At 39.9% G+C, this 16,515-nt stretch overlaps 1 protein-coding gene across 1 annotated transcript in view; it reads right to left on the bottom strand.

The window, feature by feature from the left end:
* The window catches only part of PRKDC (protein kinase, DNA-activated, catalytic subunit), a 160,243-nt gene that overhangs the window by 2,135 nt on the left and 141,593 nt on the right, over window positions 1-16,515 (bottom strand). Inside the window, exons 75-85 of the mRNA XM_077810300.1 lie at window positions 16,191-16,278; window positions 15,366-15,509; window positions 12,970-13,171; window positions 12,288-12,355; window positions 11,655-11,875; window positions 11,043-11,135; window positions 7,090-7,179; window positions 6,047-6,118; window positions 5,759-5,960; window positions 5,032-5,220; window positions 1,592-1,731 (exon numbers count right to left, since the gene is read on the bottom strand). Of these exons, the coding sequence (XP_077666426.1) occupies window positions 1,592-1,731; window positions 5,032-5,220; window positions 5,759-5,960; window positions 6,047-6,118; window positions 7,090-7,179; window positions 11,043-11,135; window positions 11,655-11,875; window positions 12,288-12,355; window positions 12,970-13,171; window positions 15,366-15,509; window positions 16,191-16,278 (1,509 nt within the window). The remainder of the gene's footprint in view (window positions 1-1,591; window positions 1,732-5,031; window positions 5,221-5,758; window positions 5,961-6,046; window positions 6,119-7,089; window positions 7,180-11,042; window positions 11,136-11,654; window positions 11,876-12,287; window positions 12,356-12,969; window positions 13,172-15,365; window positions 15,510-16,190; window positions 16,279-16,515) is intronic.

The following is a 16,515-nucleotide window of genomic DNA, read 5'->3' as shown; positions in this document are numbered from 1 at the left end:
GTAATTTGCTGGTCATGATTATGCTGCCTGTATGTGTGTATCATTTTTGTATTTGAAGTTATGAATATTGGCTATGTACTTGTATCTCAATGTGTTTGATTCTAAATAGCCTCAGGGAAGTATTTGGTCAGCTTTCTGAGAATGGGCACTTACTGAGAATAGTCCTATCAAGGAACACCTAACTGACAATGGACTTTAAGAGACACCAATCCACATCTGAGCTTTCCTGGGAAAGGGTTCAAACTAACATGTAAACAAAGGCGTCGGCCTGCACATCAGGTGACAGTCCCAAGGGGGTCTCTGTGACCGAACCTGTCACAGTGAGCGTTCTTGACTCAATAGGTGTTTAGAATGCTAAGCAAGTCAAGATCAGGTCCTTAAATGAGTGATCTCAGGTTCTTCCCTCATCTGTGAGCATTTACTATGAACATTTTCAGCTTGAGCTCAAGTCTTTGAAAATCTCACAGGGTATGTCGACACTGCATCTGGGAGCAAGATTCCCAGACTGAGTCCACAGACTTGTGTTAAGGGGGCTTGCACTCATGTGCTAGAAGTAGCTGTGGAGACAGTGCTTTGACATAGCAGCTTGGGCTCTGAAAACCACCCCTGCCCCGGCTTCTGAGCCGCACCGTTAAAGCACTATCTGCATAGCTACTTGAGCAAACCACAAGTCTGGGGGCCCAGTCTGGGAATCTCGCTCCCAGATACAATATAGACATATACAGAATTTCTATAAGCCTCTCAATCAAACTGTTACTTGTATTGTACTGTTTCTCCCCTCCCTCACCTGCCAAGTGCTCATCTGAAAAAAGGCAGCCAGTTGCTTTCTGCAAAGTCTGCCTCACCTATGGAGGCCGGAGCAGAAAACAGCTCACTCATTCTGTCACACTCAGCAACCTAAAGGCAATCAAACCTGTTGCTGTCACAGCTCTCCTGAATGATACCAATTGCACCTTCCTATTCAGCCATTTGTAAAGTATTTGTATAATTTTAAACAAGCTTTTCATTCATTGCACCAACCCAAAATGAATTTAAACGGAAGGGGTTAATTGAATTTTAAAGACTAAAATATTGTGATTTCTAGCTTGAGCCAATCTTGACTGAGATGATTAAATCTCAGTAGCCCATCACATTCCTAGGCAATTTAAACTAGTTAATTTACTTGTATGCCTCCCTTACAGTTGCCTCAACATTCCTGCTAGACTACTGTTTTTTTGTAGAGTCCATTCAAATTCCACCTCTACCTGCAAAGCTTTATGAAGAGCAACAGCTTGTGAGGGGTGGGAAATAACTAGGCTTACATGGTGTGGCCACACATGCTGCCAAGAAAAATAAATGCTCAGAAGTAGAAAGGAAAACGGAGCTGGAACAAGGACACTCAGGAGATAGATACGGGGTAGTTTGGCTGGTAAGATGATTCAGACACCTTTTGTACACCAAAACAATTCACTCTGCCAAGAAGCAAAATGATTAAATTGCCCCCTTGTCTTCCTTTTCTCCCATTACGTCTGAAGGAAACAAGTTCCTGACTCTTTCAGCTGCAAAGGTTCTTATTAAAGGACTTGGAAATCCAAGGGAGAGACTGTCTTACCAGGTGAGTACTGCTGGATTGGAACCTGCCAGCTTTCTTCTGGCATAGTTCACTTTCTGCAAGGGATACCAGTTTATTTCAGCTGTGTTTACTTCCTTAGACCACGTGCCGCCTTTTTTCAACTGCTTCAATTCAAAATTCTAATGAGAGAAAATATTTTTCTTCATTTATCATAAATTAGACAGATAATGACAGGTTTCAGAGTAACAGCCGTGTTAGTCTGTATTTGCAAAAAGAAAAGGAGTACTTGTGGCACCTTAGAGACTAACCAATTTATTTGAGCATAAGCTTTCGTGAGCTACAGCTCACTTCATCGGATGCATGCTGTGGAAAGTGTAGAAGATCTTTTTATATACACACAAAGCATGAAAAAATACCTCCTCCCACCCCACTCTCCTGATGGTAATAGCTTATCTAAAGTGATCACTCTCCTTACAATGTGTATGATAATCAAGTTGGGCCATTTCCAGCACAAATCCAGGGTTTAACACGAAGGTCGGGGGGGGGGGGGTGAGGGTAGGAAAAAACAAGGGGAAATAGGTTACCTTGCATAATGACTTAGCCACTCCCAGTCTCTATTCAAGCCTAAGTTAATTGTATCCAATTTGCAAATGAATTCCAATTCAACAGTTTCTCGCCGGAGTCTGGATTTGAAGTTTTTTTGTTTTAATATTGCGACCTTTAGGTCTGAGATCAAGTGACCAGAGAGACTGAAGTGTCCTCCGACTGGTTTATGAATGTTATAATTCTTGACATCTGATTTGTGTCCATTTATTCTTTTACGTAGAGACTGTCCAGTTTGACCAATGTACATGGCAGAGGGGCTTTGCTGGCACATGATGGCATATATCACATTGGTGGATGTGCAGGTGAACGAGCCTCTGATAGTGTGGCTGATGTTATTAAGCCCTGTGATGGTGTCCCCAAATAGATATGCGGGCACAGTTGGCAACGGGCTTTGTTGCAAGGATAGGTTCCTGGATTAGTGCTTCTGTTGTGTGGTATGTGGTTGCTGGTGAGTATTTGCTTCAGGTTGGGGGGCTGTCTGAGGGGTTGGAGCAAATGCGGGTGTATCGCAGAGCTTGGCTGTAGACGATGGATCGTGTGGTGTGGTCAGGGTGAAAGCTGGAGGCATGTAGGTAGGAATAGTGGTCAGTAGGTTTCCAGTATAGGGTGATGTTTATGTGACCATCGTTTATTAGCACTGTAGCGTCCAGGAAGTGGATCTCTTGTGTGGACTGGACCAGGCTGAGGTTGATAGTGGGATGGAAATTGTTGAAATCATGGTGGAATTCCTCAAGCTCTGCGATACAACCGCATTTGCTCCAACTCCTCAGACAGAGACAAACACCTACAAGATGTCAATCAAGCACTCTTACAACTACAATACCCACCTGCGGAAGTGAAGAAACAGATTGATAGAGCCAGAAGAGTTCCCAGAAGTCACCTACTACAGGACAGGCCTAACAAAGAAAATAACAGAACGCCACTAGCCGTCACCTTCAGCCCACAAGTAAAACCTCCCCAATGAATCATCAAGGATATACAACCTATCCTGAAGGACGACCCATCTCTCTCACAGATCTTGGGAGAAAGGCCAGTCCTTGCTTACAGACAGCCCCCCAACCTGAAGCAAATACTCACCAGCAACCACATACCACACAACAGAACCACTAACCCAGGAACCTATCCTTGCAACAAAGCCCGTTGCCAACTGTGCCCACATATCTATTCAGGGGACACCATCACAGGGCCTAATAACATCAGCCACACTATCAGAGGCTCGTTCACCTGCACATCCACCAATGTGATATATGCCATCATGTGCCAGCAATGCCCCTCTGCCATGTACATTGGTCAAACTGGACAGTCTCTACGTAAAAGAATAAATGGACACAAATCAGATGTCAAGAATTATAACATTCATAAACCAGTCGGAGAACACTTCAATCTCTCTGGTCACTCAATCTCAGACCTAAAGGTCGCAATATTAAAACAAAAAAACTTCAAATCCAGACTCCGGCGAGAAACTGTTGAATTGGAATTCATTTGCAAATTGGATACAATTAACTTAGGCTTGAATAGAGACTGGGGGTGGCTAAGTCATTATACAAGGTAACCTATTTCCCCTTGTTTTTTCCTACCCCCTCCCCCCCTCCTCAGACCTTCGTGTTAAACCCTGGATTTGTGCTGGAAATGGCCCACCTTGATTATCATACACATTGTAAGAAGAGTGGTCACTTTGGATAAGCTATTACCAGCAGGAGAGTGGGTTTGTGGGGGGCGGCTGGGGGGGGTGAGAAAACCTGGATTTGTGCTGGAAATGGCCCAACTTGATTATCATACACATTGTAAGGAGAGTGATCACTTTAGATAAGTTATTACCAGCAGGAGAGTGGGGTGGGAGGAGGTATTTTTTCATGCTTTGTGTGTATATAAAAAGATCTTCTACACTTTCCACAGTATGCATCCGATGAAGTGAGCTGTAGCTCACGAAAGCTTATGCTCAAATAAATTGGTTAGTCTCTAAGGTGCCACAAGTACTCCTTTTCTTTTTAGACAGATAACCATACTCCTAAACCTCTCCTACATTCTCACAGCCACCCACATCCTCAGGAACAAGTCAGCAAATAACCTGTGTTGCAAAGAAAGTGGAGGGCAGGATATTTAGAGGAAATTTACTTCTGTTTGTGACTTAAGTTACTTTGCAACTGAAAATATGACAAACATTTGTATTTCTGCAGATTCAGTATAGTGGATGAACAACGCTAACCTGAACATAGGAAAAGACATCTTCTTAAGCTCTACTTTGACCTGCTTGAGTGAAATCTCAAAGTTTTGCTACCTCTAAAACTAAGGAATAATTTATTGCACATAATTACATCCATTTAGCAAATTCTATATGGTTGTAGGTAGTCTGAAAATATTTATACTCAAACTTATAATTCAGTAACTGGTTTCTGAAGTATTTTCATAAACAGCACATTGTATGAAATGCATGTTGTAAATGAAACTAAGAGTTGCTCTGTTTGACAAATTGAAAATACTGTATTTATACTACATAGGGTGATAGCATGAATCACCATAAACATTTGAAGATCTCAAGATCACTCATTCAATACAGAAATTAAACTAAACAACACAAATTAGAAATGGATAAAATCTATCACTCTATCCAGTCCATCTCTCACCCCTGTAAGAGATCGGTGTCTTATTTTACATGTTGCAAGAACTTGGCCAGTACCTCTGAAAGATTATTCCCTAGCTCAATAAAGCTGCTGATAAAGATACAAGGGAAATGTAAGCTGACTATTAGGAAAGACTTCCTTGTTCTATCACGAAAAATGATCAAACAAAGACAAAACTAATCAACTTTAGACTTTGTACATGAATAGAAAGGCAAAAAGGAAAGAACAAAAAAAAAATTAAAAAAAATCTACCTGCCAGTCTAAGGAAGGTTCTTTTACAAACACGTCCATAGTGCTGATCAGGAGGTCTGGGTCTGTGCGGTAGGCTCTTAGGGAATGTACCATCACACTATAAATGAGACCTGATTCTTTCATTGGCAACATCAGATTAGTGAACTGGCGAGTTAGACGAAAAGGCATCAACTCTGGCACTTGTAGAAACTACACAAGAACAAAGAAAAAGTGAAACCCATGAATTACGAAACCTTAAAACTGAAGGATTACAAAGAAGTCTTTTGTGTGAACCTTAAAACATTGCTGGCTAGTGAACTGAAAATAACTTGGAGCCCACTGAAACCAGACTGCTCTTGCGTAAAAGTTATGGCTATGAATATTTGTCAATAACTACTGTTTGAAAGCATGGATGAGCAAGGCCTTCTCATTTTCAAAAAGCATCAAATACTGATACCCATATTAAAAAAATACTTTGCTCTCCGCATAGAACTGTAGAATTTATCAACCTGTTAGCATCAGACAAGTTATTCGGGAAAAGATTCTGTTCTAGTGTTAACTAGAATCATTTGCTTAATTTATGGTGTCAAGTATGAGTAATCATCAAATTCAGCAGAAATAAAATACTTTTAAATTAAATTCAATACAAAATATAAAGTAATTGATTGACCACCATCCACTTAAGATACTGCCAGCCCCCAAGACACCCAATAGAGTAGTCAACAGAAAAGGATTAGAGGAAAAATACCTGCGTCGCTGAACCAAATGCATGTCCAAAGTCTATTCCCACCATGCCACCTGTCTCCATATTAATCATGAAGTTGAACAGATGTCTGTCTCCAATACCAAGAATCCAATGGCTGATGCACATCAGTGCATGAGAGCTGGCAAAATGGGATCGCAGAGATAGAAAGGCCTCAGGAGCTGTACTCATCTTAACAAATGCTCTCCTTAACAAAAACAGAAGTCAGATATTGTGAAACAAACATTAATATAGCTTTTGTAAACAACACACAGTAAAGGACAGTGTACTCACCTTAAAAGGTCTCCTGGAACACTGGTTTCCCTGTTTCTGAAAGACAGGACTGTTTCTGTACGATTAGCTCTACTGCAAGTCAACAACAGAATGCACTAGTTACTGAAACTGTACAATGAAAAGATATAACACTTAAGAAAATCTGGGTTCTTACATCAAAGCACTAACATTTTCTTAACTCTGTACCAATCACAAAGAGTGTTTCCTCAAATTCAGAGGAGAAAAGATGAAAATGTTGTTTGTTCCTAGGAAGACAGAAAATACCTATTTTCCAGGCAGCCATTCCCAGAGTGAAATCTCCTAATGTATCAATTCAATACAGTGGAAATCAGGGAGAAAATAAAATAAATGGGATAAGCTTCAATGTTAATGCAGAAATACGATCAGAAACTTAAAAATACAATTGGACAATCCCCTCTGTAGGTCTCATTAGTGTCTCTGCAATTTAAATCCCTCAGCAAGCACACACAGAACAGATCAAAAATATCCATTAAAAAGCAAGAGATGCAGGGAATGATTCAAGGAGCATGCCAATTTCAACCATTCATAATCAGTAACTCAGAACCTAACTTTCATTGCCTACAAGGATCAGTATTAGAGCAGGCCAGAGAATACTCTATTTCATTTTGTGGAGGATTTTGAGATTTTAAAAAATTGGTTTAGCTCCAGTTTGGAACAAAAGTCCAATATTTTGAAGTTCTCTGTGAAGCAGAGTTACCATTTTTCACACAGCTGCACTGTAAGCCCTGGCTTGGGGGCAGACAACCTGGTGGGGCGTGCTGGTGTTGGTAATCCTGGGCTTTTAGGCTCTCTCCTCTGTGTCAGCCTACTAGATGGGCTGTCAAGGACGTGAATGGAAAAGCTGGCAGGACACAAGGCAGGATTCTGTTGGAACCCTACCTGGTTTCTGGCAGAATTTCATCAAAATCAACATGGTCCCTGGAACATTTTGGTTTAGATGATTCAGCAAATTCTACCAAAAACATTTTGTAGATGTTTCTTACCAACTGTTTTCCTGAAAAGTACGTAACTATGAGACTTACCTGTACATAGTCTTATAGCGTGCAATGCCTTTCTCCTTCCCAGCCATCTTGGTCAGCCAGTCACTGTACATGATACAAGGTCCTTTTCGGCTGCAGACAAACAAAAGGAGGGGTGATTTATCTACATTTTTGTGCACACAAAATGCAAAACAAAATACAGTAAACCAGAGTGAAGTGCAAATATTTTGCAATCAAGCTCATACAAAACAAATATTAGAGACAGGCCTTCACCTGTCAAAGGCCTACCCTAGGGCTTCCTGTCTGACCTTGGGCAAGTTAGGTCACTTCTGTGCATCAGTTTTCCCCCCATCTATAAAAAATGGGGTTAAGACTAATACTTCCTATTATCATAAGGGTCTTTAGATGCCTAATGTATGGTTTGTAACAGCCTGCAGACCCTCAGATGGAAGTTGGTATGAGGCACAGTTATCCCTGTTACTGAACCTGTTACCCACGCTGGCCCCTAAGAGGCACTGTGTGCAGTTGAAGGTTCTGTCTTTGGAAAAAATATGTAAAGCTGAGGTCCTGACCTCTCGTAGCTTAATGCAGGTCCCATCATATTTTTCCATAAGGGAGAAGAGTGCTACCTTCGCTGCCCTGGCCAATTTCCTATTCACATAATTCCATTGTGCCTGCTTAAATTGCTCCTGCAGTTTCTTTTTTTTTCTTCCTGTAAGATCAGGTGTAACGTTGCTGTGCGCTGTTAAACAGCTGTGTTCCACCAAAGGCCTGAATGCTTTTTAGTAGAGGGTGAAGTGAGATGTACACAATGTCCCTTCTTTTCCTAGGATACAGAGGATATTCTGAGGTTAATTAATGGTTTGGGGTCTTTGTTATTCTCAGATGGAATATTCTAGTAAAGTATTAGTATCCAGACTGATCTCAACAATGTCTTTAGTTCTCTTATCGTGAGTCTTTGCCGGTCTATATATTTCTCTCTCACCCTCCTTCATTTCAAAGTCATTAAAAGATGGAAGTGGAAATACGTTAATCAATGAGAACCAGATTAAGGAACAGTGAAGAAATTACTTTGCAAGGCTCATGAATGAAAAGAATCCAAAGTAACTAAGCCATATATAAAACCAACCCAGGGCCTGGTGGCATCAGTCCTAGAAGAAGTTGCAGAAGTATTGAGGAACATGAAAAAGAAAGATCTCAGCCCCAACCGCATACCAGCAGAAGTATGGAAGCCCCTGGGGCAAGTAGACATGAACATATTGACACAACTGTTTAATTTCATCATGAGGACTGAAGCTGCTTGATGCCTGGAGAAAGAGCACACTAGTACCAATATTTAAGAGAAAGAGAGACATAAAAGACCGTGGCAACTATGACAGCGTTAAACTTATGATGCACACAATGAAGATATGGGGAAAAGTTAGGATAAGAGACTATGAAGAGAAGTAAAGGTCAGTGACTATCAGGCTGGAGTCATGCCAGGCAAGTCAACAATGGATGCTACTTTTGCATTAAGACTGCCTGTGGAAAAATATAGAGAAAAGAGAAAAACTCTGCAGATGGTATTCATCGATCTTGAGAAGGCTTAAGACAATGTTCTGAGAGAAGTCAGCTCTCAGATCTGTATGAGATTGAAACGGATACCCGAAGACTACATCAGACTTGTCCAGGACGTGTACAAGGGTGCTGTTACCAATTAAAAGGCCCTGTGGAGAAACTGAACAGATTCTAGTAAAGTTGGAATACATCAAGGCTCAGCCCCTTTTTGTTCATGTTGGTGCTTGATGGACTTACAGAAAACATTCAGAGTGGCTTCCTGGTGCATGCTTTGTGCAGATGATGTAGTGTTCATGGGAGAGAGCAAAAAAGATTGAGAGAGATAGAATTGTGTGTACTTAAAAGAAATGGCATGAAAAAAATCAGCAGAAATATGGCCTGTACATTTGAAGTATATTTGCAGGAAGGCAATGAGTCTAAGTATGGTGGGGGGAAGGGGGAACCACTACCAAAGGTACAGAAGTTCAAGTATTTAGATTCAATAGTACAGGATGAAGGTAAACTCAATGACAAACTTACAAGCAACACTGGAAAGGGATGGACTAAATGGAGAGAAGTGAGCAGAATGATCTGTAATAGGAAAACGCCTATCAAACTGAAAAATAACTGAAGATTTGTAAGATGGTAATTAGGACTGCCCTTTTGTATGGCTCCAAACACTGGGCACTGAGGAAGAGACAGGAGCAGATCTGGAATATAGTAGAAAAGAAATTGTTAAGATGGATGCTTGAAGTTGCAAGGATGGACCATGTTTGGAATGAATGAAATAGGGGAAGTGTGAAGGTAGTACCAATTATAGAATAGCTGAGGAAATCCAAGCTTGTATGGTTTGGGTGTGTGAAAAGATGATCAGAAGAATATATAGGAAACTCAGTGTTAAATTTAGAAATCGAGGGTAAGAGAAGGGTTGGAAGACCCAAAAGTAGTTGAATGGATGTCATACAAGAGGATTTGATTAGCTGTGGAGTTTCCAAGCAACTGTTTCAAGACAAACTGGAATGGAAAAGCCAGACTCGAAGAGCTGACACATACAGATGGGACTAAGGGTAGAAGAAGAAGATTAGTATCCAGGCTGCCTGGTGTCTCTGCTTTGCAGAACACAAAGCAAAGAAATTCCAAATCCTTGTATAATTATTTTAGGTTTTTTTCCCGCTCCCTTAAACTGAAGTTTAGCCAGTGGGAATTCTCATCAGTATTTCCTTTGGGAATGCTGCTGTTCCCTCAGCCAAGTATGGAAATAATTAATAAACTGTATTTACAACAATAGGTTTATGTTTTAAATTATAAAACAGTTTTCACAAAGACACAAACATACATTTCTATGTACTTACCCTATATATTAGAATTCTCTTTTTTTTTCTGCACATCATGGTCCCTCCTCCTCAACTTTCCCACCACCCAGAATGGGATCTACATGACCCCTTTCTCACTCAAGGTACAAGCCCATCGCAAAGCAATGAGCTAGGTGCTGGTAATGCAGAGACTTTGTAGGCAAATACAGTAGTTCTCACATGCTCAATGATTACTCCACCACCCACTTGGAAAATGGAGAAAGAATCTTTTCACAGCTCTCATTTCTATTGGAAAAGTGCCAAATGATTGTTAACTTGGTTTTGTACAAACAGAACACAGGCAGAAAGGAGCACAGTTAAATGTCTCAATTGAAGGACACAACCAGTAATGCAACTGATGTGTCAACCTGGATGTGAGCCTTGGTGTTGGACTTGATTCCACACCCTGGCTCAAAAACAAGAGAGCTTGCAAATGAATCATGCCAATATTTAGACAAATCTAAACAAAACTGTGTAATGGGAACAAAGCAGGTTAGTGAAAGTTATTTCTAAAGCCTCACAAAGATAATCGAGATTGAAAAATTAGAATTTATCTGATTCTACAAACATTCATTCCTTTGAAAACCAACAGCCAGGAGACCGAAAACCAGAATTTCTAAAGTCCACTCTTCATGCAAAGGCAACATTTCTTTTAAACTCTGATAGACTTGTATTTCATGTGGTTACAGGCAATATCCTCAATTACTGACTCATTGCTGAACACACAGTTTTCTAAGTAGCTCTCTCTCCTTCCTGACCTAAGTTCACTTCCTGCTTGTTCAAAGCAAGAGATCAAAATCCTTCACTTGTAAAATCATAATCTGTTGATAAGGAAATAGTGATGGTAATATCGTAGATGATTACAAACTCCATGTTTACACAAGTTGGGTGGAAGATATGGATGACAGGTTCAGTGGTGCTCATTAAATAGCTGCCAATTACTAATTTGGGTCAGGAAGTACTAAAGAGACTTCTGGCTTACCAATAACTTTTTTATTTATTTATTTTACACCATTAAATCTAGGTTCTGTTCTGACAAACAGAATGTCAGAAAGAGCCCAGTAAATAGTTATTTCTATTCACGTGGACAGTTAAAACCAGCATCACCTGTGATAGTAATCTTTTTCCTCTTCGGACATGCTTTCCATAAGGAAATTCTTTAAGGTACAGGTATTTTCCAACCACTCAATCAGCCCTAATCTGTAACAAAAGAAATCATGGGTGGGAACAAAACCCCAGAGTTTAACTGAAGAAGAGGAGCAATATAAACAGAAAGCAGCATGGTCCACTTGACAGGTCACAAGGCTATAGGTTTTGTTCCTGACTCTGGTAAAGATCATGGTCTTGGGCAAGCCTAAAATTTCCTTGTGCCTCAGTTTCCTTATCCTTAAAAGAGGATAATAGGATTTAACCAACGCTGGGATGTGCTGAGAGGTCTAAACGCAGGAAGTTTTATATAAACTGCTAAGTTATAATTATAAACCCAAATATATTCAGAAAAATAATTGCCAGACACAGCACTTTCAACAAAGATCTAAAAATATCATGTAAATGGTCTAAAAAAAATTTCATATCATATAAAAATTCCCAGAGCCAAGTGCCAAAAATTTTTGCACCAGCATTTGGCACAAAGAAATCCCACCTCCCAGCACAAAAAAGCTATGCGACTTTTGAGGTGAGGACTTTTATCCCTGAATGACAAGACCACGAAGTCCCTACCTGGTTGTCATGGGTATGACTTTGTAAGTTTTTATCTGCATGTTCCTTTGGCTGCACGCAGCATCTTGGGAAAGGATAATATTCATGACATCAAAGAGCTGCTCAATGCGCTGGTCCTGCCGGAGATCTTCACCACCTTTGACAAGAAAGGGGTGTTCCCGTTCATCACTGCCTCGGATGTTTATACGTTTTGGTTTCCTGATAGACGCCATTACTTTGATCTTGGAGGGAGGGAAAAAAGCAAAACATGTTTGGCACAGGTGAGAGGATGCAATGCTGTAGCATCAGGACTATCACAAACTCCTGGGCCTCTTACATTCCTGTGTACTGTGATCGTGTTGTTGTTCTTGCACCACTAGACTGCTTAATTTTTTGCTAATTCAGAAAAATGTAGATAAATCCATTGCCTCTGCAGAAAATATCCCATTATCCATATGGAACACACTGCAAACTAATATCAGTGTGTATTTAATGATGATGTTATAATGGCCATCTAATTAATAAGATTAATCTTTTGTGTACTGTTAGATATCTGCTCATGCACTGCTTCCCTCCCCACAAAAAACACAATACTGAGCCATGTTTTTACATTAGAAGCCAAAAGGGATATTATCTTTAAAGTTGTTAGCATACCCGTTCATCAAATCCAGAGATTTTTGCATGGTATTCTGGCAATGGTTTACCTTTACCATCATACTGACCTGAAGAAAAAATAAAACAAAGAGGCATACAGTCTTCATTTAAATATTAAAATATTTAAAAATTAAATGTTAGTTAATGATGGCATGCATATTCAGCCTAATATTGCATCTTATTAAACTAGCAGAAAACTAAAATTTTAAAAGTGTATATTTAAACATACACAGTATTTCATCTGGTCATTCAGTGACATGTATTATTTTTTCACCTATGCCATTAGATTTTGGAACTCTTATTGCTTTCAGAGGGCAGACCTTTTTCAAACTAGAATGCAAATCCATTAGATCTTAGTTTAAAACCTGCTGGGATCAAGGGGTTAGAAGCAACATAAAAGTTCAATGATATTTTTTTAAAAGCAAAGACATTTTAAAATACCACAGCAGTAAATATAGCTAAATCTAGTCTTAAGAAGAGGAGAATCCTGGTAGTTTGAGACAGGAAAGATCCCTCTGATTACCAAGTGCATTCGCCTGCAATGGCAGGATACAAGGCCACAGAGAGGACGCACTAGGTATCAAACTGAGAGGGCTCTTGTTCTTAGCTAAAGATGACTGGAACTTAAGGGTAACTACTATTCTTGTAAGAGTTCACTGTCCGTATTGAAATGGTAGCATACCAGGGATCTCCAGTTCGTTCCTCATGAATTCAGCTTTGAAGTCACTCATCCAAGGTGAGCATTCTTTCAGATTTCCAGGTTCTTTCTGGTCTTTCATTTTTGAAAGGAGAGAGAGTGCAATTCTACTGAAGTCATCAGCCTTCATATCTAACAGCGTTGAGCCGCCTTTTCCAAAATGATTGTTAAAATCCTCCCCAAAGGTCTGAAGTTGAAATTAATTTACAATAAAGGAATTAAAGTTCACTTCATACATAGCAAGATCACACTGTGCCTCAGAGGCACAACACTGCATTTTTAGAGAATCAGTTTCATTTTAGTGGGAATTTATTTTTGGAATCCCTGGACATAGTAATTAATTATTAAGACAAGTCCTCTGTAACTTAAATTTATCATTTTATTTGTCTATAAAGCATTATGAACATCTATCACCCTGTAGTAATAAAGAAATAAAATGAGCCGTCAAGGGCATTGCATTCTGATTCCCATGGAGACTGTGAAACAAGGATTAGCACAAAAAATTCCCACTATGGAGGATCTGAGTAATATTCTAAGGAGGCTCAGACAACTGTTAGAGTATTTTTTCTATCATTTATGTTTTAGTTTAAAGTTTTTTTTTTTTTACTTCAAGTCTACTTTTCTTTCTTGTTTGGTTACTAGATTCATAGATTCTAAGGCCAGAAGGGACCACTGTGGTCATCCAGTCTGACCTCCTGTATAGCACAAGCCATAGAACTTCCTTAAAATAATTCCCAGAGCAGCTCTTGTAGAAAAACATCCAACCTTGATTTAAAAATGGTCAGTGATAGAGAATCCACCACAATCCTGGGTAAATTATTCCAGTGATTAATTACTCTTACTGTTAAAAATTTACACTTTATTTCCCATCTAAATGTCTAGCTTCAACTTCCAGCCATTGGAACGTATTATATCTTTCTCTGCTAGACTGAAGAGCCCATTATTAAATATTTGTTCCTCATTGCAATCAAGTCACCCTTTAACCTTCTCTTTGTTAAGCTAAATAGATTGAACTCCCTGAGTGTATCGATACAACATCCTTCTTGAATTGTGGGCACCACAACTGGACACAGTATTCCAGCAGCGGTCACACCAGTGCCGAATACAGAGGTAATAACCTCTCTGCTCCTACTTGAGATTTCCACTTATGTATCACAGGATTGCATTAGCTCTTTTGGCCACAATCACACAGAGCGCTCAAGTTCAGATGATTATCCACGTCCCCACCCCACCCCACTCCAAATCTTATTTCAGAGTCAGAGTCCCCCATCCTGTAAGTATGGCCTACATTCTTTGTTCCCAGATGTATACACTTACATTTATCCATATTAAATGCTTTTTGGTTTTTTGGCACCCTGTTAACTAAGTGATCTAGATCGCTCTGAATTGATGACCTGTCCTCTTCATTATTTACCACTCCCCCAGTTTTTGTTTCATCTGCAAACTTTATCAAGTGATGGTTTCATATTTTCTTCCAGGTCATTTAGATGTGTCTATCACTCACAGTGCTGCACTGAATAGGAGATACTATATGAGGAGTGGCCCATTTAAAGAGCTGAACACAGATATTTTTATTGTATCACAGTCATTTGGCAAAAGTAGGCAGGGCTGCACAAAAGTAAAACAAGTTCCACTGAAGACAAGATCAATGTAGTATGTATGTTGTGCTGCGCATTAAAAAGCCTCCTTTCTTTTGTGTGTTCTTGAAATATATCAGAATATTTTTAGTTTTGATGAAAATTAATTAAGCTAGAGAGGACTTGACCTAATAATTAATTGCAATGTCCAGAGATTCCAAACCCAAATCCACTAATCCCTATTAGAATGAAACTGCTTCTCTAAAAAGGCAGTGCTGGAAATCATCAGCATGTTTAACATTAAAAAAAGCACACACACACACTCACTCTTCCTTCTCCATTTCTTTGTCACTAACTGCTCAGATATTTCAGGATTCTCGGCACAGCCACAGCCATCAACAAGACCCCAAATGAACTGTCCATCTGGTGCTTCTAAATCATTACGATAGGAATAAGAGGCCAGAGTACCACACAAGTACATAGGCAGAAAGCTTTGGGTAGGGACAGAGGCAAATGCACTGGCATGGAAGCAGAGGGGAATGACTAAACAAGTGTAAACTAATGCCTCAGGTGGGAACATTCTACATGGCAGAGCAGTCAGGAAGTGTCAGCTGAACGGTAACAAAACTAAAGCACCACAGTTATCGATTAATAAGTATTAAAGGCCCAGTCGTAACTCAGTCATTCATACGAATGAGGGCTGCAGGATTGGGCGAGGACCTCCTATCTGATTGATACTGTCCCTTTTAACTTTCCAGTATACCCTTCTCATCCCATTACACACCAACAGCATTTCATACATACCTGAATAAATCTCCTTCTGAACAACCCAAGACCTGGAGCCTGTAATTCTCCTAAGTTTCTGTACATTCGTTCATACATTTCCTTAAGGTTATTTTTATTTCTCTGAGTTTTTCCCAACTCATTTTTGACATCCTCAACCCAATCCTGTGAATACAGAGAGAAGGGGCTGAGGACTGAAGAAAATAATTTACACACTCTCTCTTTTGTAACCCAGTCAGATGGTATTAGGTCTACCGATTATGTGACTTAGAATTTAAAAGTCTGCTATAATCATTTTGGAGCAAGCTGAAAATACAGGAGTGCTATGTAAAATGCTGTTTCTTATACTTTGTTTATTATAGTAGTGCCAGGAGGCCAACTGAGTGCAGGGCCCCATTGTGCTAGCCACTGTACAAAGACAGAATAAGACAGTCCCTAACCTAAAGAGTGTAAACTCTAAATATACAAGACAGACATAAGTAGGGTTAAGGAGTATATCGTACAAGCAGAAGAAACAATGCAATGATTGCAAACATTATGCTAATTCTACCACATCTTCTGCTTTTGTTTTGTTATTTAAATCCTTTCAGTGAGGTTATATTAGGAGGGGATTAGCTAGGTGAAGTGCTAAAGGGAAGGAGCAAGAAGGGTTAGAGTTAGTGAGGAAGGGGCTAACATCAGATCAGAACAGGGATAGGAATGTTCAGAGTAAAAATTGCAGAAAGCACTATGATGACATCATCTGTGGCCATCAATCCCTGCAACAGTTCTCCAGCATCAGTCTGGCTGGCTCCTCTCTACATTATCTCTCTCAAAGGCCAGATGGCTGAGGGGTTCCTACTGTACCTTAAAGAGCATCACTGGATTAGAAAGCTGTTCCAGGGCATGAACAAAATCTTGAATCACTCCTCCTCTGTCTAATTTACTCTTTATCCTGTGAAAGAACAGACCATCAGAATTGGGCAACAAAAGCTGTCCTCAGCATATTCTTGTCCGGTCTTCACACAAATACTTTCTATGTGTAAAACCTGAACAAATATAATTCTATGGAGTTCAGGGACAAGAGGGACTCGAGGATGGGAATTCTCTCTCTCAGGCTGCAGAGGAACAGCAGCGGAACCACTTACTGGCCTCTAATACAGCACTTAAATCTGTCCGTCTCTCTCTCTCT

The sequence above is a fragment of the Eretmochelys imbricata genome, chromosome 2 (genome assembly GCF_965152235.1).
Source record: "Eretmochelys imbricata isolate rEreImb1 chromosome 2, rEreImb1.hap1, whole genome shotgun sequence".
NCBI lineage: Eukaryota > Metazoa > Chordata > Testudines > Cheloniidae > Eretmochelys > Eretmochelys imbricata.
The sequence above is the reverse complement of the archived record's forward strand: the minus strand, read 5'-3'. Positions and strand labels throughout refer to the sequence as shown.